This window comes from Staurois parvus, unplaced genomic scaffold, assembly GCF_062004578.1.
Source record: "Staurois parvus isolate SC_StPar_1 unplaced genomic scaffold, SC_StPar_1.0 ptg000564l, whole genome shotgun sequence".
In the NCBI taxonomy this organism is placed as follows: domain Eukaryota; kingdom Metazoa; phylum Chordata; class Amphibia; order Anura; family Ranidae; genus Staurois; species Staurois parvus.
Genome location: NW_028318360.1, coordinates 10962548 through 10985309, shown reverse-complemented (window position 1 = coordinate 10985309; position 22762 = coordinate 10962548). Strand labels below are relative to the sequence as shown.

The window sequence follows — 22762 nt, the reverse complement described above, 5'->3', positions numbered from 1 at the left end:
GCCTTTAGGAGTCATGCTTGTAACTGTCAATCTTGCCGCCAGTTTGACACCAGTGCTCTAGAGCAGGGGTGTCCAAACTATGGCCCTCCAGCTGTTGAAGTACTACAAGTCCCATCATGCCTCTGCCTCTGGGTGTCTTGCGTATGGATGTCAGAGTCTTGCAAGGCCTAATGGGACTTGCAGTTCCTCAACACCGGGAGGGCCATAGTTTGGACACCCCTGCTCTAGAGGGTTATCTGTGGTCCAGAATAGTTAGCCCCCCTCCCGTTAGCAAACAGGAAGTACTGTGGTTACATTAGAGATGGAGAGGTGTTTTCAGTCCCAATCAGGACAGCAGGCTAGGGTGACAACATGTGAGAACATTTGAGTTTTGAGAAAGGCTGTGGCTGAAACGCGTCAGTTTTCATGGATTTTATATCTTCTACTGTGTGCCAATAAAGACATTTTGATGAAGAAATGAGTTGCCGGCTATTTTGCTACATATTCTGGATTGAAAGGTCAGCCTGAGCACCAGCCCTCCACTCACATTTCTCTGATTAGCAGTAGAGCTTGAGTGAGTTTTCTTAGGGTGACAACATTACTTCTCACAGTGAGTGTTGTCACCCTAGGAAAGAAAGTGTGTTACAGACAGGGTCAAAGCACATCCCCCTATAGTGTGTAGTAACCTGAATCCAAAGCAACCATCTGGTTCCTCAGTGATCTGTCCTTACAACCACAGCCTCTAGGGTGGGGGTTGGCAACGCATTGATTGCAGTCTACCTGTCGACCGTGGGCAGGTGACTGTGAACAAGTCCCCCCCCCCCTTTCCCCCAGCCTCCTCCGCTGCTACTGACATTCTCAGTGCACAGTGGAGAGCAGAGGACAGCAGGGCTCAGGATGGAGGGCAGGAGGAGGAGCTGGACAAATTAACTTTTCATATTAACTCGCAGGTGACTGGTGACCTCTGCTCTCCACTGTGCACTGAGAATGTCAGTAGCAGCGGAGGAGGCTGGGGGAAAGGGGGGCAGAGGACACTGCTGGGGAGGTCACTGCTATGGGGGAAGGGGGGGGGGGGCAGGTGACACTACAGGGGGGGAGAGGTGATGTGCAGAGGACACTGCTATGGGCAGGGCCACCCCCATAGCAGTGTCCTTCACTGCCCTTCCTTCACATCACCCCTCCCCCCCCCCACCACCCACAGTGCTGTCCTCTGACCCCCCCCCCCTTTCCCCGATCAGCAGTGTCTTCTTCCCCCCCTTCCCTCCCATGGGCAAGTATTTTAAAAATCTGAATTTCCAGCAAGTGGGTGGGGATTGGGATTTCTCTGTCGCCCCCCCCCCCCCTTCCCAGGTACCCTAAAGCAGCTGCCTAAGCAACCTTATGCTGCTTCATTGTCCTACTAGAGCAGCTGAAAACTAGCATCTCCTCCTCCCACCAGCGTACAGCTGCTACAGGAGGAAAATCCAGGGGTTCGGTTCTAGTAAACGCCTCCCTCGCTACCCCTCCCATCCTTGTTCCTCCTTTTTTCTGCTGACTGGCCCCTCCCCCAAGTGCTCCCCTTTCAACAGGGCTCATAAAGAAATTGTGAAAAATATTAAAAAGTAAACATGTAAAAATAAAAACTACTGACATCATCCACTGCCCTACTGACACCAAACTCTGCCCTACTGACACTGTCCACTGCTTCAGTGACTGACACCATCCTCTGCCCTACTGACACCATCCACTGCCCTACTGACACCAAACTCTGCCCTACTGACACTGTCCACTGCTTCATTGACTGACACCATCCTCTGCCCTACTGACACTATCCACTGCCCTACTGAATGGCACTGTCCATTTTTAAGGTAGTCTGTAATTTTACAGTGAGATTTGTTTTATTATATTTTTCTACATTTTCGTTGCTATTTAGTTAGGCATTGCTAGTTATTTATCTATTTATTAATGGCGCTGAACCCTGGTGATCTTTGATCTCTTTTATGTTGTTCAGGTAGATGTCCACCTCTCAATGGTTGCCTACCCCGTGCCGAACACAGAACCAGAGACTGACAGTCCTGGTTCTCTGCTCAGAGAGGTGGGGAGAACTGAGCGATCAGCGTTGTCTGATTGCACAGTTATCAGCCTTAGAACCAGCGGGGGGACTTATCTAGGTAAGTATGATTTTTTAAAAACTTCTCGTTTAAGTCCTGGGACTGAGATAAATATAGAGTATGTAGGGTGTTGTGTAAATATAGTTGGCAAATACCTGTCAGAAATAACTAAAACTCGCGTAGAAAGCCGGTCTATCCTTACAAGATGTCTTACCTCAGGCTCCCTCTGGAATATGACAACGCGGCCACCCTTGTCCCCAGTTGCCAGCAGCTCTCCAGTGTGATTAAACTCAACTGTAGAAATGATATCAGCTGCAAAAGAAGAATGGAAATAGAAGAGAATCATAAATATAAACCATCCATCACAATATTAGTATTACCCTATGCTGGCTTGTCAAAGTGAATCACAGAAACAGATATGTAGTCAGTCATTATAATCTCTATTATCCTAGATTTTTCTGTCACAGAAGTTGTGTGCAGGGTGACTAAATATTACCATGCAGTCCATTAGACACCCCAGTTAGACCCCTTTCACACAAACGGTCCGATCGTCTCTGCCTGTTCATTTTTCAGGCGGACCTGATTGAACCATCCATTCTCCACTATGGAGCGGTGAATGTAAACAGACTTTTGTCCATTTACACCTGCCTATCCCCAATCCGATTTGGCAAAAACAAATGGGAGGAGATCCGTTCCTCCCCATCTTGCCAGATTGGATTGGCGGGCAGTTGAGTGTAAAATTGACAGCCGGTCCGTTTACATATGACGGTCCATAGAGCAGAGCGGGCTGCGTCCGTGTGCATAAGCGGAGTGGACAAGGACCTGTCATCCAGCTGCTCTGCTCCAAATTGCCTTTTGTCTTGAATTCCTCCTGAAAAATAGAAATGTGCTTCCTGCCCAAACTACACACAATAATAATCAGGGATGTTCAATTTATATCGCCTGACACCCAGGTGTACATCCAAGAGCTGGGCAGATAGTTTCTTTTTAACCTTTAGCCCTGTCAGGTGGAAGCATTTGGGCAGCTGCCGCTCAATTGCTTCCACACAGCCCACTACTGTGCCAACCTCTGCGCATCCCCCCCTTCCCGCATGCTATGTCTCCCGGGCTCTGCTGTCCCATCTGTGGGCCCGGGACCAGTTCAGTGGGTGCCGGTGGGTAGAGGGGAGGAAGGAGAGCAGACACATCCACTCCCCTCCCCTTCTTGTCCCTGTCAGGAATGGACTGGCCAGCAATGGTGGGACTCACCTGCCTTTTGATCTGCAGTACCAGGGCTGGCCAGCGGGTGCTCCCAGCAATCAGAGACTCAACCTTTCAGCCAGCTAACACCTGGAACTGATGATGCTGGGGTATTTAAGGGATGGCCAGACCCACAGACTCTGCCTTGGTGTTGTGTTTGTCCTGGGCCCTGTATCTGTCCTGCATCCTGTTTCTGTCCCTCTGCCTGACCCTCTGTACTACGCTGCTTGTTACCTGTTTTGATCCCTGGCTTGTGACCCTGACCATCCCTCTGCCTGACCCTCTGTACTACGCTGCTTGCTACCTGCTGAACCTGGCCTGTGACCCCGACCATTCTCCGCTTGCTCCCCCTGTACCTACCTGCCCAATTGATATTGACCCGGCCTGCCTGACGACGCTTGCTTGTATGTACTGTTATCTGTGGGTGATTGGTTGGGTTTGTTTGCACTGTATTATGTTTAGTATTGCACTGCGTTTATGTTTGTATGGTTAGTGTTAATAAATTGTATTGTTTATCACATATCTGAAGTCTGCGTTTCCCTGCATCAGTCACACACCTCTGGTCATACCTGGGAGCCCTGACATTACACCAAGGCCAATCCTGACCAGAAGTGGCTGCACAGGGAAGCCATCTTGGCTTGTTGATGGGAAGGATGGATCTTGATGAGGTTGAATATTTATATCTGCTAGTGTTTGATGACAGGGAGTATGCTTATCAAACTCTGAAGGAGTATACCCGGGATGAACTGCTAGAATGTATACGGCTCGCTCATGCTCTAGTAGATCAGGGCACAGAGTTCTCTGAGGTGCAGCCATTGATTGAGGTTTGTGCTGAGTTGGTTTCATCTGGTACCCCCGAATGCAGGGATGAATTTTTGCCACCATTTAGTGCAGACCAGGTAGAGTCCCTGGTGTGGTTATTAGAGGATGATGTGGGTTACTTTCTGGAGCGTTATTCCACATGTTCACCACAGACACTAAGAGATTGTATAAACGCAGTGCAGTCATTGACCAGACAGGCTTTGTGTAAGCTCAGCTTTGTTCAACCCATACTGCAGACATGGACAGATTTGTTGCACCCAGCCTCAGTCAGCTTACAAAGACCCAGTCCTGCTTCTAATCTATTTCCTCAAAACTCTATTCCTGCATTCCCAACAGCTCCTCCTGCCCTGCTATCTACCGCATGTCAGTACCCAGTTCCCACTCGCTGCACCTATCCTGCCTTTAACCCTGTAAAAGAGCCCTCTGTAGCAACTGCTCCCTCTCCTGTTCCATCCTCCAGTTCTTCTCTGTCTCCAGCTGCTCCATTCGTTTGCAGACCTGCGTTTACTTGCAGTGCTCCAGTAGTTAAAACCAGAAAAAAGCGAAAATTCTTTCCAACCAATACCATCCTGCCAGTATCCAAACCGGTGAGCCTGCCTTCCGTGGTTCAGCCTGAAGCCTCTACTCAGCCTGAAGCCTCTACTCAGCCTGAAGCCTCTACTCAGCCTGATGCCTCTCTTCAGCCTGATGCCGGTACGCAGCCTGATGCCTCTCTTCAGCCTGATGCCTGTATGCAGCCTGATGCCTCTCTTCAGCTTGATGCCTCTACTCGGCCTGATGCCTCTACTCGGCCTGAAGCCTCTACTCGGCCTGAAGCCTCTACTCGGCCTGAAGCCTCTACTCGGCCTGAAGCCTCTACTCGGCCTGATGCCTCTACTCGGCCTGAAGCCTCTACTCGGCCTGATGCCTCTACTCGGCCTGAAGCCTCTACTCGGCCTGAAGCCTCTACTTGGCCTGAAGCCTCTACTCGGCCGGACGCCGGCATTCAGCCTGATGCCTCTACCCAGCATGATGAACTGATCCAGCCTGACGATCCTATTAGGCCAGTTGACTCGATGCCCGCTGTTGATCCAGATGATCCGGTACCTGATCCGGTGCCCGCTGTCGAGCCAAATGAGCTGATGCCTGGTGACCCAGTGCCCGCTGTCATACCTGGTGACCCGATGTCCGCTGTCGAGCCAGACAATCCGGTACCTGATGACCCGGTGCTCACTGTCGTGCCTGTTGACTCGGAGCCCACTGCCTTGCCAGATGACGCGGTGCCCGCTGTCGAGCCAAATGACCTGATGCCTGGTGACCCGATGCCCGCTGTCCAGTCAGACGATCCAATGTCTGACCCAGTGCCCGCGGTCATACCAGTTGACTCGGAGCCCACTGCCTTGCCAGATGACGCGGTGCCCGCTGTCGAGCCAAATGACCTGATGCCTGGTGACCCAGTGCCCGCTGTCCAGTCAGACGATCCAATGTCTGACCCAGTGCCCGCGGTCATACCAGTTGACTCGGAGCCCACTGCCTTGCCAGATGACGCGGTGCCCGCTGTCGAGCCAAATGACCTGATGCCTGGTGACCCGATGCCCGCTGTCCAGCCAGACGATCCAATGTCTGACCCAGTGCCAGCGGTCATCCCAGTTGACTCGGAGCCCACGGTTGTGCCTGGTGACTCGGTGCCCGCCGCCCCGCCTGGGGGCCTGAGACCTGTCGTTCCGCCTAAGGGCCCGAGACCTGTCGCTCCGCCTGGGGGCACGATGCCTGTCGCCCCGCCTGGGGGCACGATGCCTGTCGCCCCGCCTGGGGGCACGATGCCTGTCGCCCCGCCCGGGGGCCCGGTGCCTGCTGCTCCGCCCGGGGGCCCGGTGCCTGCTGCTCCGCCCGGGGGCCCGAGACCTGTCGCTCCTCCTGGGGGTCCGGTGCCCGCCGCTCCGCCTGAGGGCCCGAGACCTGTCGCTCCACCTGGGGGTCCGGCGCCCGCCGCTCCGCCTGAGGGCCCGAGACCTGTCGCTCCATCTGGGGGTCCGGCGCCCGCCGCTCCGCCTGAGGGCCCGAGACCTGTCGCTCCATCTGGGGGTCCGGCGCCCGCCGCTCCGCCTGAGGGCCCGAGACCTGTCGCTCCGCCTGGGGGCACGATGCCTGTCGCCCCGCCTGGGGGCATGATGCCTGTCGCCCCGCCTGGGGGCATGATGCCTGTCGCCCCGCCTGGGGGCACGATGCCTGTCGCCCCGCCTGGGGGCACGATGCCTGTCGCCCCGCCTGGGGGCCCGATGCCTGTCGCCCCTCCTGGGGGCCCGGCGCCCGCCGCCCCGCCCGGGGGCCCGATGCCTGCTGCTCCGCCCGGGGGCCCGATGCCTGCTGCTCCGCCCGGGGGCCCGGTGCCTGCTGCTCCGCCCGGGGGCCCGGTGCCTGCTGCTCCGCCCGGGGGCCCGGTGCCTGCTGCTCCGCCCGGGGGCCCGATGCCTGGCGCCCCGCTCGGGGGCCCGATGCCTGTCGCCCCGCCCGGGGGCCCGGTGCCTGCTGCCCCGCCCGGGGGCCCGGTCGCCCCGCCCGGGGGCCCAGTGCCTGCTGCTCCGCCCGGGGGCCCGATGCATGTCGCCCCGCCCGGGGGCCCGGTGCCTGCTGCTCCGCCCGGGGGCCCGGTGCCTGCTGCTCCGCCCGGGGGCCCGGTGCCTGCTGCTCCGCCTGGTGGCCCGCTGCCTGCTGCTTCGCCTGGTAATCCGATGTGCCTCTGCCCGGAGTCCTGCCCGATGTGCCTCTGCCCGGAGTCCTGCCTGATGTGCCTCTGCCCGATGTGCCTCTGCCCGATGTGCCTCTGCCCGATGTGCCTCTGCCCGATGTGCCTCTGCCCGGTGTGCCTCTGCCCGGAGTCCAGCCCGGTGTGCCTCTGCCCGGAGTCCAGCCCGGTGTGCCTCTGCCCGGAGTCCAGCCAGGTGTGCCTCTGCCCGGAGTCCAGCCCGGTGTGCCTCTGCCCGGAGTCCAGCCCGGTGTGCCGCTGCCCGGAGTCCTGCCCGGTGTGCCAGTCTTTGATATCCCGCCAGTTACCAGACCCGGGCGGTGGAACATTTTGCCCAGCTAGGACTGTTTGGAGCGTCCTGAGGCCGCTCCTTGGGGGGGGGGGGTACTGTCAGGAATGGACTGGCCAGCAATGGTGGGACTCACCTGCCTTTTGATCTGCAGTACCAGGGCTGGCCAGCGGGTGCTCCCAGCAATCAGAGACTCAACCTTTCAGCCAGCTAACACCTGGAACTGATGATGCTGGGGTATTTAAGGGATGGCCAGACCCACAGACTCTGCCTTGGTGTTGTGTTTGTCCTGGGCCCTGTATCTGTCCTGCATCCTGTTTCTGTCCCTCTGCCTGACCCTCTGTACTACGCTGCTTGTTACCTGTTTTGATCCCTGGCTTGTGACCCTGACCATCCCTCTGCCTGACCCTCTGTACTACGCTGCTTGCTACCTGCTGAACCTGGCCTGTGACCCCGACCATTCTCTGCTTGCTCCCCCTGTACCTACCTGCCCAATTGATATTGACCCGGCCTGCCTGACGACGCTTGCTTGTATGTACTGTTATCTGTGGGTGATTGGTTGGGTTTGTTTGCACTGTATTATGTTTAGTATTGCACTGCGTTTATGTTTGTATGGTTAGTGTTAATAAATTGTATTGTTTATCACATATCTGAAGTCTGCGTTTCCCTGCATCAGTCACACACCTCTGGTCATACCTGGGAGCCCTGACAGATCCGACCCAGTTATGACATCGCTTCCAGGTCCCCTGTTGACAGATTTGAATGTATTGCAGTGCGATGTGTACTGCATTACATCCAGTGGAGCACAGAGGAGACATGCAGGGTCTTTTAGACCCCTGGATGTCTCAATAAAGAGAACCTTTATCAGACAGGAGACTAGTTTAAAAAGTTGAAACTTTTTTTAATTTTAAAAAATTAAAGTTACATCCAAGCACATACCCCCCCCCCCCCCTCAAGTCCCCCCCCCCCCAAATTTTAGGCCCCCCACCCCCACATATATGCATGTACAAGCGAAAAAACACAGTCTGGGGTGCCTATGCATGAAAATGCCAATTGCAATACAGATGTTACATATTGCCGCACACAACTCCTCCATTACGTTAAACTGATGACCTATAAGGGGCTTTAAAAGCGTTGCCTATAGAATATATAGGGCACTAAAGTTTGTCGCCATTTCACAAGCGCACATAAATTTAAGGTTTGACATGTTGGATATCTATTTACTCAGCGCAACCTCATCTTTTCTATTATACCAAAAATTTGGGTAATTTATTTTTTTTTGTGCCCTAAAATTAACTAAATTTTATTTTTTTACTGAAATTTTGTGGTAATATCGTGTGACATAAAAAATTGGAACTTCCACTATTTTATTTATTTGTGTAATCTTCAGGCCTAAAATGATTTTTTAAGCATGTGCAAAAAACGCAAAGAGAGCACTAGCAGTCAAAGGGTTAAAGGCTAAGCCCAAAACACTCCTTTCATGATGAGCACACAATCGGTGCTCATTACACTGCAAGGTCTTTCCCCTCCCTGCTAGTCCCTGGGTGCAGTGCTGGAGACAGGCAGGGATGTGAGGAGGAAATAAACAGAGCAATGATAAAAAATATTATACATTTATGTCACCATAAAGCCCCTTTTGTTTTTAAAAGCCCCAGACATTGCTAAAAGCACCTCAGATCTAAAGTGTTACTAAACCCAGGACCCCGCATTCACTATATATGGTCTTCCACAGTACACACAGAACATGGAAGTGCAATTATTTTAGTAAATTATTTTTATTATACAGGATTTATATAGAGCCAACGATTTGCTCAGCACTTTACAATATAATGGGAGACAATACAGCAACAATACAGTTCAATACAAGAGGGTTCGGAGAGTTTACAATCCTTGGAGCTTACAATCTAAGAGGGAAGGGCTAATGGTACAAAAGGTAATAACTGTGGGGGATGGACTGGTAGGAGGAATAGAAGATTCCATTATCAGCTGAGGGCAGGATAAATATAAACTGCTAAATACCTTTTCTAATCAGCAGTTAGAGCAGTCTTGTGTCTTCTATCAGTGTTCAGCAGAGCACTGTTTAAAGCTTGTAGGGGTTTTCTTTCTGCTATAGGAAGTTGCAGAACTCCTGACCCTCTGTCTGGACAGCGCTGATAGTCTCTGTACTGATCTCCCAAATAAAAAAAACTCTCTAGCAATACACACCAAACTGAAAATGTGCAGAGTGTTTCCACATGATATGTCTTATCAGGAGATAAGAGGAGGATACTGGAAGAAGGGAAGGATCAGATAAGTCAGGATCAAACAGCATTTTTACACAATGCGTAGGATTAACCCCTTAGGTTCCACAGTGAGTATAACAAGCATGCTTTACTGCATATACAGACTGATTTTACTATTGTGGGTTTAGTAACACTATAAATGTGGCTTGTTAAACATTTTTTAAAGTAGACTGTCATGAGGGACAAGTAGACTGGGACACCAATACATTTCCAAAATGTGCTGCGCTCCACTTGTTACTAAATCATATATACACACACATGCTCCTATTGACAATTAGTACCATAAAAAAATAAATAACCACTATGAACACCCGTTGGAAAAAACAGTATATGCATATCAAAAAAAGTCCATATATACTTCTTCAGAAATACGTGTTCACTTCAAATAAATTCAGTGCTTCTTAATTCACCTCTTATGTGAAATAACTTAAAATAGCGTGCACCCCCACCGGTTGTGCTCCCACCTCAAAAATATCACCAAACCGTTAAGTGAGATTGGGACACCGATTTAGTCACTGGACAAGTAGTTTTTTCAAAACTTTCCACACCCCTGAATAATATAGGCTGGAAGCTACAATGAAGAATATTGTATAGGCATACATAACTAGATATCACCACCTTATCCTGCATGTAATATACCCGCAGGTATATTTTCACATCACAAGTTATTTTGTGCAATTTAGCACAGTAGTGGTGGGATTCTATTTTATCAAAATTTTGGCACTATTTATGGATAAGGATTGTCACTTATAAGTCAACGATTTATGGTGTACTTAGGTTACACCCTAGATATATTTTGGGGGTTTCACTGTTATATATGATTTTGAATTTTCATGTGCATTCTATTCTATATATTTTGATATTCATAAGTCACCTATTTATGGTGTACTTAGGTTACACCCTAGATTTAGTATTTTGGGAGTTCCACTATTATATATGATTTTCATGTGTATTCTATTCTATATATATTTTGGAATTTATATGCTCTTTCTGTGAAGTTTTCTGTTCATTTTGATTTAGGGATATATTATTAGTGCAGCACCAAATTATTATATTTAATTATTGTCCATTGTGGTGTGTGGTAGGGTGTTAGCGGCTGTATTTAGAGGTTGACATTCTGATTATCCTGATAACACATTCTACTACTTCAAGGGAAGATTTGAAAGATTTGACTGTGGATTTCTCTGATGACCTCTATGGCAGAGAAGCTTATATTTTGAATAATGTGTCACTTTTGGCAGAAGTATGTAAAATACACCGCTTTTAAATCATTTTTCTGCTTTGTATAACCTAAAGTTATAGCTATGGGGGTAGCTATGCAGGTAGCTATGCAGTCTCTGCTTTCTGCTTTGCAGTGCTATGGTTGTACTTTGCTGCTCCTTTATATAATTCGAGTCAGCTGAATCCTTTAAAACAATGCACTCCCCGTGTAGATAATTTCTTATCCTAACAGTGGTAAACAGGGCATGTGTAGTACACCCAATCCCTCCTCCACACCCACAGCCCTCCAGCCACATTTACTACTCACTGCTGTCATTTTGACAGCTGGCACTTGCTTTATTTGCGCACAACAGCTATGCAACAAAGCAATGTTAATTTTCATAACTTATTATTATCATTTCTTTCGATCAAAGGGATGACCTTTGAACTGCACATGTCAGTTAAAGGAACATTGCAAGTAAAAAAAACTGTTAACCCCTTAGTCTTTAGTTAACCCTAATCAGCCCTAACCAACACTTTTCTCCCATTCTCTTGTTTATTTCTAGTTCTTTTTTACACTGTACAATTCATAAATGTTTTTTTCTCATTTGCTTGCTCCTTAATTTTTTTAGTGAGCAGTTCAAAAAAGCATACAATTTAAAAAAGAAATGATTTTATTTCATTAGAAAATATATTTTTTATGCTTTGTAAAAGAATCAAATATTTAGGGTCTAGGAAAAATCCTAAAAAAAATTTGAACTTTTTAAGGGCAAAAACACTTGTGTGAAAACCTATACAAGTCAAACTGGAAGGAAGTTTTTTTTTTGTTACAACTTTTGTCTATGGATTGCACAGCAGATGAGATTTTATTTTCAAGACAGTGGGGGGTTATTTACTAAACCTGGAAAGTGCACAATCTGGTGCAGCTCCGCATAGAAACTAATCAGCTTCCAGGTTTATAGCCAAAGTTTAACTGAACAAGCTGAAGTTAGAAGCTGATTGGCTACCATGCACAGCTGCACCAGATTATAAGTGCAATAGTTTAAGCAAATCAACTCCCGAGTGTCTTTAGATCCAGGATGGGGTGAATCATGGCTGATTGGCTGCCATGCACAGCTGAGCCAGATACTGAGAGCACCAGTTTTAGTAAATCCCTCCAAATATTGGCAAGAGAAAGCCTTGTTTTTACTGAAAAAATACTTTATCTTAAAGTGATTCTAAAAGATAAATAAAAAACAAACAAACGTGTTATACTTACCTGCTCTCTGCAATGGTTTGCACAGAGCAGCCCCCATCTTCCTCTTCTCAGGATTCCTGCCGGCGCTCCTGGCTCTTCCCCCCTACTAAGTACCCCCAGCAAGCCGCTTTGCTATGTGGGCACTCGAGCAGGCTCACTCCTGAGCTGCACTCTATGTGCCCCGCCCCCCACTCTCTCTTCACTGGCTGTGATTGACAGCAGCAGGAGCCACTGTCTCTCTGTCCGGTGAGGACAGAGAGAGCCAAGAGAGCCGCTGGTCTCATGCATAGCGCTGCATAGAGATCGGGTAAGTATAGGGGGAGCGTAACCTGCACTGAGAAGGTTTTTTCACCTTATAGAAATATAATAGAATGCATTACACCTTTTACCTTTAGGACCACTTTAAGGAGGAACTACACCCTCACCTGACACAAACGATGGGGCACAATTCCTTCCACTGACAGAAATGATGGGGCAATTTTTCTTCCACTGATGCCATCGATAAGGCACTATTTCTCTCTCTGACACCAACAACAGGGCACTATTCCACCCACTGACACCAACGATGGGACACTATTTCTTTGATACCAAAAATAGGGCTTTGTTCACTCCCACTAACGTCTGGACATTTTCCAATCCCACTGGCCACAGTCTGGCCCCGCTAAAGTCTGAAGGACAGTAAATTGTCCCTTTGTTTAGAAAGTTTGGAGACCCCTGGTCGAGAATAAAGTTTGCTAAATGTGTATACCTTAGAAGACCTGAATTAATTTTTTCCCAACAAATGTGAGGTATCATTTCAAGTGAAATATAAATTAATAGTTTATTTTAAAACACCTTCATTTTACTAGCCTGGTAACTTATCATTCCTTAATTTTCTTTTGATCGACTGTCAAGATTTATGGCAGCTGGGAATATAATGGGGGACATTTAACAACACCAATGCTAAAATGCAGCAGCTTATGCTAATTAGAGACAACACAGTGTCGAACGGCGTTTTATAGATCTTAATTATCATGCTCGGCAGGAAGGAAGCCGCAAACATCTGCACAGCTATTCTCTGCTGGGATGTCATTTGCTTTTTACCATGTTAAACAAAGGCTGGAAATCAAGTGCATAATCTGCAACCTCATAAAAAAATATTTTATCAATTTGGAGGAAGCTATTCAGCTTGCAGAACTCAAACTCACTGTATCTCAAAATGACCTGCCTGTCCTATTCATTTGAGGATAAAAATCTGTTTACTCATAACAAAAAAAAGCTGATACAAATTCTGCATAGTGATTGAAGCAGAAACAAACTGCTAAGTAGACAGTCTCAATGCCTATATGTGGTCTAAGGTGACACAGGAAGCTGCCAAACCAGGAAACAGGGATCTGTCCAGTGCTGGAGAGGGATTAGGATAACAAATTGGCTAAATGGGATTACAGTTTATCTGACAGGTAACACTTCTCCTACATGTATTTCAACTGTATATTTAGAATTTATGCTTTTAAATTGATGTTTAATATTGTTTTATTTTTTGTGTTTTTAACCTTATGTATGCAATTTTTTTTATTACAAATAAACATTTCATACATGACAAAGGATTCCCAGAGCACCATGGCTGATCTAAAGAGAAAGTACAGTAGTGGCTGCCTGCCTTTAGGCTGGATTCATCAGACTGAAACTTTAGATGGAGCTATCCAATAAGGAATGAGTCCGATCTGATTGGTTTAGCTGTATGTAAATTGCAGCTTTATCTATTGAAATGTGTAAACTATAGGCTTTTTACAACAGACAGTAAGGAGATACAGGAAAACAAGAGAAAAGGAGACTAAAGTTCCACCTGGTGATGAAATAGCACAATATTCACAGGCAATATTTTATTTTACCTGAAAACATATCATAAACTTTATAGTCCTGATTGTAATAAATACAGAATATATATATAATGCACACACTATATTGCCAAAATTATTGGGACACCACTAGGCATGCAGACTGAGTCTACAAACATTTGTGAAAGAATGGGTTGCTTTCAGGAGCTCAGTGAATTCAAGTGTGGTAGTGTTATAGGCTGCCACCTGTCAATAAGCCTCTGCCCGCTGGACTATCGACAACCAAGCCTCCCACCACTCCTATCCGCCCTCCCGGGCACCTCCCCAAAATGCCTCTTCCACTCCTCCTTCTCATTTTCCTCTCCTCCGTTCCCAAAATCCATTCACTATATCCCTCTGCTCCTCCCAAACAATTGTATATTGTGTCCTCACTTCTTCCCTCACTCCTCTACGGCACCCACCACCTCCTCCTATTACTCCACTCTCCCACTGACCCGAACACCTCCACTAGTAGTTTCTCACGCTCCTGCACATCCCGCTCCCATTGCACCTTTCTCACCCTTCTCCTTCTCCTAACCACAGGGGACATCTCCCCGAATCCTGGCCCTCCACCACCTCCCTCACCCACACAACATCCTCCCGCCTCCACTTCCTGCCGCAACCCCCGCAACTTAGTATCTGTCCCCCTGCTCCCTAAAATCTCCCCCCCCATTTTCATGTGTACTCCTGAACGCCCGATCGGTGTGCAACAAGCTTACCGCCATCCACGACCTCTTTGTTTCCCGCTCCCTCAACCTCCTAGTGATTACAGAAACCTGGATCCAGGCCACTGACTCTACCTCCCCTGCTGCACTCTCCTACGGAGGTCTCACCTGGACCCACTCACCCAGGCCCAACGGTCATAAAGGTGGTGGGGTTGGTCTGCTCCTGTCACCGCAGAGCACCTTCCGAGTCCTCCCAAACCCCCCCTCTCTATCCTTCTCCTTGTTTGAGGCCCACTGCATCCGACTATTCTCCCCAACCCCCTTGAAGATTGCTGTGATATACCGGCCTCCTGGATCCATATCCCGCTTCCTGGATGACTTTTCCTCCTGGCTACCCTTCTTCCTCTCCTCTGAGCTACCCACCATCATCCTTGGGGATTTCAACATCCCTGTCAACCTCGACAACCCGGCCACATCCCATCTCCTCCACTTAACCTCCTCTTTTGCACTTGCACAGTGCATACAATCCACCACCCACTCCGACGGTAATATCCTTGATCTTGTCTTCTCCAACCGCTGCGCTCCCCACAACCTCACTAACACCCCCTTCCCTCTCTCTGACCACAACCTGATTACCTTCTCTATCTCCTCATCCTCCAATGCCTACCCCTCCAAGTGTCACACTACTACCAGCCGTAACCTCCGCAACCTTAACCCTGCCCTCCTCCACTCTGCAGCTGATCAAATCCACGACAGCATCCTCCCCCTGTCCTGCCCCGACTTGGCTATGACTGCCTACAACAACGCGCTGTCAACAGCCCTTGACTCACTAGCGCCTTTAACCACATGCAACATCAGACCCCGACCACTCCAGCCCTGGCAGACTGATCACACCAAAACCCTCAAACGACACAGTCGTGCCCTGGAGCGACTATGGCGCAAAACCAAATCCCAACAAGCCTTCACCCGCTACAAATCTGCCTTCCACACCTACACCTCCTCCCTCCACGCAGCCAAACAAGCCTACTTCCTGACCCTCATCAAGGCCCTCTCCTCCAATCCTCGCCGACTCTTCTCCACCTTCAACTCTCTACTCTCTCCACCCCCACCTCCACCCAGCACCTCACTCACCGCCCTTGAGATTGCCAATCACTTCAAAAACAAGATTGACACAATTCGCAAGGACATCGTCGCAACTCACACGCCCTCTCATCCCGTCCCCTCTCACACAGCTACCCTCTCATCCCCCCTCCCCCTCGACATAACCCGCAGGGACTTCGTCGCTGCTCAAACTCCCTCCAACCCCGTTCCCACTCACTCAGCTACCCCCTCATCACCCCTCTCCCACGGCCCCACCACTGCTCTGACCTCCACTTCCACCCCACCCTACATTTCTCATACTGAAGCCCCCCCAACACTCCGCACCTTTGACCTTACTACCATCGAGGAAGTCTCCAAGATCTTCTCTGATGCCCGCCTCACCACCTGCCCCCTCGACCCTATCCCCTCACAACTCCTACGACCTCCCTCCCCCTCCATTCTACGCTCCCTCACCCACATCTTTAATCTCTCCCTCTCCTCCGGCACTTTCCCCTCCCCTCTGAAACATGCACACATCACCCCCATACTTAAAAAGCCCTCCCTGGACCCCAATGACCCGAACAACCTCAGATCCATCTCCCTGCTCCCATTAACTCCTCGAGCGCCTAGTCTACACCCGCCTAAACTCTCACCTCAATGACAACAACCTCCTTGATCCCCTAGAGTCCGGCTTCCGTCCCCTACATTCCACCGAAACTGCCTTACTTAAACTCTCCAACGACCTGCTAACTGCCAAAGCTAATGGCCACTATTCAGTGCTCCTACTCCTTGACCTCTCTGCGGCCTTCGACACAGTCGACCACCCCCTCCTCCTCAAAAAACTACACTCCCTTGGCCTCAGAGATTCTGCTCTCTCCTGGCTCTCGTCCTACCTGTCACAACGCTCTTTCAGCGTTACCTATAATGCTACCACCTCCCCCTCACTCCCCCTCTCTGTTGGGGTCCCTCAAGGCTCCGTCCTCGGGCCCCTTCTCTTCTCCATCTACACCTCCTCCCTTGGCCAACTCATACACTCTCACGGCTTCAACTACCACCTATATGCCGACTACACACAAATCTATCCCTCAACCCCCCACCTCACCACCTCAGTCTCCGCCCGAATCACACACCTACTGAGCGACATATCAGACTGGATGTCGCTCCACTTCCTTAAACTGAACCTCTCCAAAACCGAGTTTCTTGTCTTCCCCCCCAGCCCGCACACCACCCCCCATTGACTTCTCCATCACATCCAACAACGCCACCATCAAACCCGCCCCGCAGGCCAGAGTACTTGGTGTCATCCTGGACTCCAACCTATCCTTCCAGCCCCAAGTTCAAACTTTAACAAACTCATGTAGACTCCACCTCCGCAACATTGCCAAAATATGCACGTTCCTAACCCCAGAAACCACTAAACAGCTCATCCACTCCCTCATCATAGGACGACTCGATTACTGTAACTCCCTCTTTACTGGCCTGCCTCGCCGCTGGCTATCCCCGCTTCAGTCGATCCTGAATACGGCTGCCAGACTCATTCACCTTTCCAACCTCTCCGTTTCCGCCACCCCCCTCTGCCAATCCCTCCACTGGCTTCCGATTGCGCAATGGATCAAATTCAAAATCCTAACACTGACGTACAAAGCCGTCCACCATACTGCCCCAAATTATATCACCGACCTAATATCCAAGTACCACCCAGCACGCACACTCCGCTCCTCACAAGACCTCCTTCTCTCTAGTTCCCTGGTCTTGTCCTCCCATGCCCGCCTCCAGGACTTCTCCAGGGTGTCACCCATCCTCTGGAACTCCCTGCCCCAACCCATCAGATTATCACCTACTTTCCTTTCCTTTAGGCGCACCCTGAAAACCCACCTCTTCAGGGAAGCATACCCCACCCCCTGCTAACTTGCCAACCTCCTCCACTCTTCCTACCACCCCATCCCCCACAGCTATCTCCTCCTGTGCTACCATCCCCTCCCTCCTAGATTGTAAGCTCAAAAGAGCAGGGTCCTCGATCCCCTCATGTTTTGCATTGTATTGTTGTTGTTCTGTCACATGTTCTGTCCCCCTTTGTAATGTACAGCGCTGAGTGAACTATTGGCGCTTTATAAATACTGTATAATAATAATAATAATACGTGAAATATCATTGCTACTAAATATTCCACGGTCAACTGTTAGTGGGATTATAACAAAGCAGAAACAACTGGGAACAACAGCAAATTAGCCATGAAGTGGTAGGCCACGTAAAATAACAGAGCGAGGTCAGCGCATGCTGAAGCACACAGTGCGCCGAAGTCGCCAACTGTCTGCAGAGTCAGTAGCTAAAGACCTCCAAACTTCATTTGGCCTTCAGATTAGTACAACAACAGTGTGTAGAGAGCTTCATGGAATGGGTTTCCATGGCCGAGCAGCTGTATCCAAGCCTTACATCACCAAGTCCAATGCAAAGTGTTGGATGCAGTGGTGTAAAGCACGCCACCACTGGACTCTAGAGCAGTGGAGATGTGTTCTCTGGAGTGATGAATCACACTTCTCTATCTAGCAATCCGATGGACTTGTCTGGGTTTGGCAGTTGCCAGGAGAACGGTACTTGCCTGACTGCATTGTGCCAAGTGTAAAGTTTGGTGGAGAGGGGATTATGGTGTGGGGTTCTTTTTCAGAGGCTGGGTTTGGCCCCTTAGTTGCATTGAAGGGAACACTTAAGGCATCAGCATACCAAGACATTTTGGAGAATTTCATGCTCCCAACTTTGTGGGAACAGTTTGGGGATGGCCCCTTCCTGTTCCAACATGATTGCGCACCAGTGCACAAAGCAAGGTCCATAAAGACACGGATGAGCGAGTTTGGGGTGGAGGAACTTGACTGGCCTACACAGAGTCCTGACCTCAACCCGATAGAACACCTTTGGGATGAATTAGAGTGGAGAGTGAGAGCCAGGCCTTCTCATCCGACATCAGTGCCTGACCTCACAAAAGGCACTTCTGGAAGAATGGTCAAACATTCCCATAGACACACTCCTAAACCTTGTGGACAGCCTTCCCAGAAGAGTTGAAGCTGTTATAGCTGCAAAGGGTGGGCCAACTCAATATTGAACCCTACAGACTAAGACTGGGATGCCATTAAAGTTCATGTACGTGTAAAGGCAGACCGACCAATACTTTTGGCAATATAGTGTGTATGTGTATATATATATATATATATATATATATATATATATACACACACACATACATACATACATACACACAGTACATTCCCTAAAAACAGAATAAAATACTTGCTATAATGTAATATTTTAATTCAAACCAGGCTTTTCCCTGACTGCACTTCATGTTTAGGCCTGGACTGGCTATGAAGCAAATGCAGCATTTATCAGCACACACTTGTTTTCCTCCATTCAGCCCTTGCATTCGGCTACTGTATTTAAGCAGCAGTGGGTGTGGTGAACAGCGATTCCATCTGACAGGATGCAGTCACTGCTCAGCTGACCATTTTCCACTCAGCACCTTCAATTTTTTAATCACAGCTTGTTGAGCCTTGTGATGCCAGCAGGGCTACCTACAGCTCCAAATTTCAGCTTTTTATGGACAGCTTAAGGGCCTTTTCACAGGTGTTGGTGTGCACTGGGAGGTATGATACCAATGCACTGAGCCTGGTGCATTGGAAGGTTTTTCAGTACTGTTCTACTCACCAGTGTTGGTTTTTATAAAAAAAAAAACAAAAAAAAACGTAAAAACAAAAAGTAGGGCATGCTTTTTTTCAAAATTATTTTTAGATGTCAGGGGGGAGGGTAAAATCACTGCTAGTGTCTGTGTTCATGCTGGGGAGAATTATCCTCTCTATTTGTACTGGTTGCTGCAGTCCCAGCAACAGATTTGCAGATCAGAGAAATCTTCCTATGGAGGACAAATGTTCTAGTTGTGTTCTAGCTGCTAACCTGAATTTAATTTAAAGCTGTACTTGGAAAGAAAAATGCAAACTTCCAGGAATTTCAAACTCCTGTGCCCAATCCCCCATCAAAGCTTAAAGTGGTCCCTCCTGACAACTCCATGTTACTACAAGACAAACCTAGAAAGATTGGTGGGAGAAACCACTGATTGCACTGGGGGACAAGCAGTTCGACAAATGGGAAGTGGAAGCCTCTGTGCAGACTTCAGCCAAAGCTTTCTCTTGATCTTGGCAGCATTCAGCAGCATGGGCAGCAGGAAAGGCAATTCTTTAGATTCTTCTTTACAGGTACCAATTTAATTTTCAAATTTTAGTTCAGCGACATACTGAATATTGAATTATTTTCCTAATTAACTAATTCACATTTAATAAGCAATACGGCCATTTTGGGCTCCAGTTTTATTTTCTACATCGCCTTTAGGGGGGTTTTTGTGGTTAATAGAAACTTGTTATATATCTAGATTTAGAGGCAAAAGTAATGTGTTTTGCATCATTACAATTTGGAATGAATATTTTTATGTCAACAAGATTGTAACTTACATTTAAAAATGGCAAACTAAACAGACTTGTTATAGCTTATTGTAATGTATAATGGCAGCAAAGTGGGTTGTGGAGTGTTTAAAAATTCAAAGTCTGTATAATAAGGACAACACTGCACTATTCCCATCAGTCCTAACACAGTCATACAAGCAGACATGTTCTAGAGCCACTCTAGGCAGGAGCCAATGAAGGAAAAGCACTGGTTTGTTAAAAATAAAAACTGTACAACAAATCACTGCTAAAATCGGAAAGAATAACATGTTCATATATAGTATATCTAAAGCCAAAACCTTTTTTTAAATTTTTTTTTTATTTTTCATATTGAATAGAGTAAGGGATAGTTAAAACCATTGTCATGTTTTCATTTCTTGCCTAAAGAAATGAAAGACAGAACACAAAGGATAGTGCAGAACACCTGAGCATCAGAGGGACGACATCTCAGAGATATATACATTTTTTGTTAATACTACAGGTAAACTATCTTACACGTTGGCCTGGGAAAAGGATTTGGATAGGGATGCACCAATATCCTTTTTTGATCGGCAAGTACGAGTACGGATACTTTCGGTCAAGTACTTGTCAGTCAAGTACAACACCGTGCAGGGAGGTTTCCCGCTGGAAACAGGTTTTAATGTGATCTCTCACTAGACCTGGTGCCTGAATGCCTCCACAGAATGTACCCAGACTCCTCTGTCCTCTGCTTTTAAGGCTGTGGACAGGTGGGCTCAATGTTTCACACATGGTGGTCCTTTGGTAAAGTTAGGCGCTTCTGGATCAGGGTCCCTGATATATACCGTAATGGTAAATACTGTTAAAGATCCCAAAACAGCTCTACTCTACAGAACCTGTGGGAGGGATGCCTAGACACACCTAGGCCCTAATTTATGCTTCTGGTGGCTAAGATAGCTTTTGCTACTGCCTGGAAGAAGCTTGTGGTTGACTTGGTGGTGATGAAGTGGAAGCTCATTTGGATAATGACTAATAGAAAGCTGGTCAGTTTACTTTGTTACACCGCCCCACAGTTTGAAAAAGCTTGAAATCCTTGGATACAATACCTCCAATCTTGGTGGGGTATTGAGTGAGGGGTATTCTTGTGGTGTCCGGGTGAGTGAATGGGATGGATCTTGATCTCCTTTCCTTTTACTCCCCCATTTCTCCTTTCTGGTTTTCCCTCTCCCCCCTTCTTTTTTTTCTCTCTTTGCTTGTGCTTTTAGCTTATTTTCTGAGGATATTTTGAATTGAGACCCCCCCCCCTTTTGTCTCATGTAAACAGCCTATCATTTGATATGTAGCAAAAGAATATGTATTTGTCCCTTTTAAGGCTAGTTGTTCTTTTCCTACTTCAGTGGGCCCAGATGGCAGGAGGGTTTTCTCTGAGGGAAGCTTGCTCTCCTTCATAGAATAGCTGGCACCCTACATATTAGCTGGGGTTTTACTTCCATATTTGTAACATTAAAGCAATGTTAATTATTTGATATGTCATGCCAGGCCAATCTTTAGGCCTCGTTTTCCTATGCTTCCTATGTTCTTCTTCTTGTAAAAAATTTCAATAAACCCCTTTGCCCCTTCTCTTCTCCATCTACACCTCCTCCCTTGGCCAACTGATACACTCTCACGGCTTCAACTACCACCATGCCGACAACACGCAAATCTATCTCTCGACCCCTCGCCCCACCCCTTCAGTCTCTGCCCGAATCACTAGCCTACTGAACGACATATCAGATTGGATGTCGCTCCACTTCCTTAAACTGAACCTCTCCAAAACCGAGCTCCTAGTTTTCCCCCCAGCCTACGAACCCCCCCACTGACTTCTCCATCACGTCCAACAATGCCACCATCAGGCCCACCCCGCAAGCCAGAGTACTTGGTGTCATTCTAGACTCCAATCTATCCTTCCAGCCCCACGTCCAATCACTAACAAACTCATGCAGACTCCACCTCTGCAACATCGCCAAAATACGCCCATTCCTAACCCTAAAAACCACTAAGCAACTCATCCACTCCCTCATCATATCACGACTCGACTACTGCAACTCCCTCCTCACTGGCTTGCCTCACCACAGGCTATCCCCGCTTCAGTCGATCCTGAATATGGTGGCCAGACTCATCCACCTTACCAACCACTCCGTTTCCGCCACCCCCCTCTGCCAATCCCTCCACTGGCTTACGATTGCCCAATGAATCAAATTCAAAATACTAACACTGACGTTCAAAGCTGTCCATAATTCTGCCCCAAACTACATCACCGACCTAATATCCAAATACCACGCAAAACGCACTCTCCGCTACTCACAAGACCTCCTTCTCTCTAATTCCCTGGTCTCCTCCTCCCATGCCCGCCTCCAGGACTTCTCCAGGGCATCACCCATCCTCTGGAACTCCCTACCCCAATCCATCAGACTGTCACCTACTCTCCTCTCCTTTAGGCGCACCCTGAAAACCCACCTCTTCAGGGAAGCCTACCCCACCCTCTGCTAATTGCCGATCTCCTCCACCCTTCCTACCACTCCATCCCCCACAGCTTTTCCTCCCATACCACTATCCCATCCCTCCTAGACTGTAAGCTCCAAGGAGCAGGGCCTCTAACCCCTCATGTATCGCACTGTATTGTTATTGTACTGTCTCATGTATTGTCTCCCATTGTAATGTACAGTGCTGTGCGAACTGTTGGCGCTATATAAATACTGTATAATAATAATAAACATTATTGAAACAGAACAAGTTTAAAAATGATCATTCCGGAACAAAAAATAAAATATGTTCACTGGTACATGGCACAGTTTTTTTTTTTTGCAGACATCGTTG

The 22762-nt window shown here is 48.2% G+C and overlaps 1 protein-coding gene across 4 annotated transcripts in view; it reads right to left on the bottom strand.

Moving 5' to 3' along the window:
* Positions 1 to 22762, bottom strand: part of PPP2R2C (protein phosphatase 2 regulatory subunit Bgamma) — a 236908-nt gene that overhangs the window by 74901 nt on the left and 139245 nt on the right. For all 4 annotated transcript variants that reach the window (XM_089691602.1, XM_089691604.1, XM_089691600.1 and 1 more), the window contains one exon: positions 2284 to 2381. In XM_089691602.1, coding sequence (XP_089547728.1) covers positions 2284 to 2381 — 98 coding nt within the window. The remainder of the gene's footprint in view (positions 1 to 2283; positions 2382 to 22762) is intronic.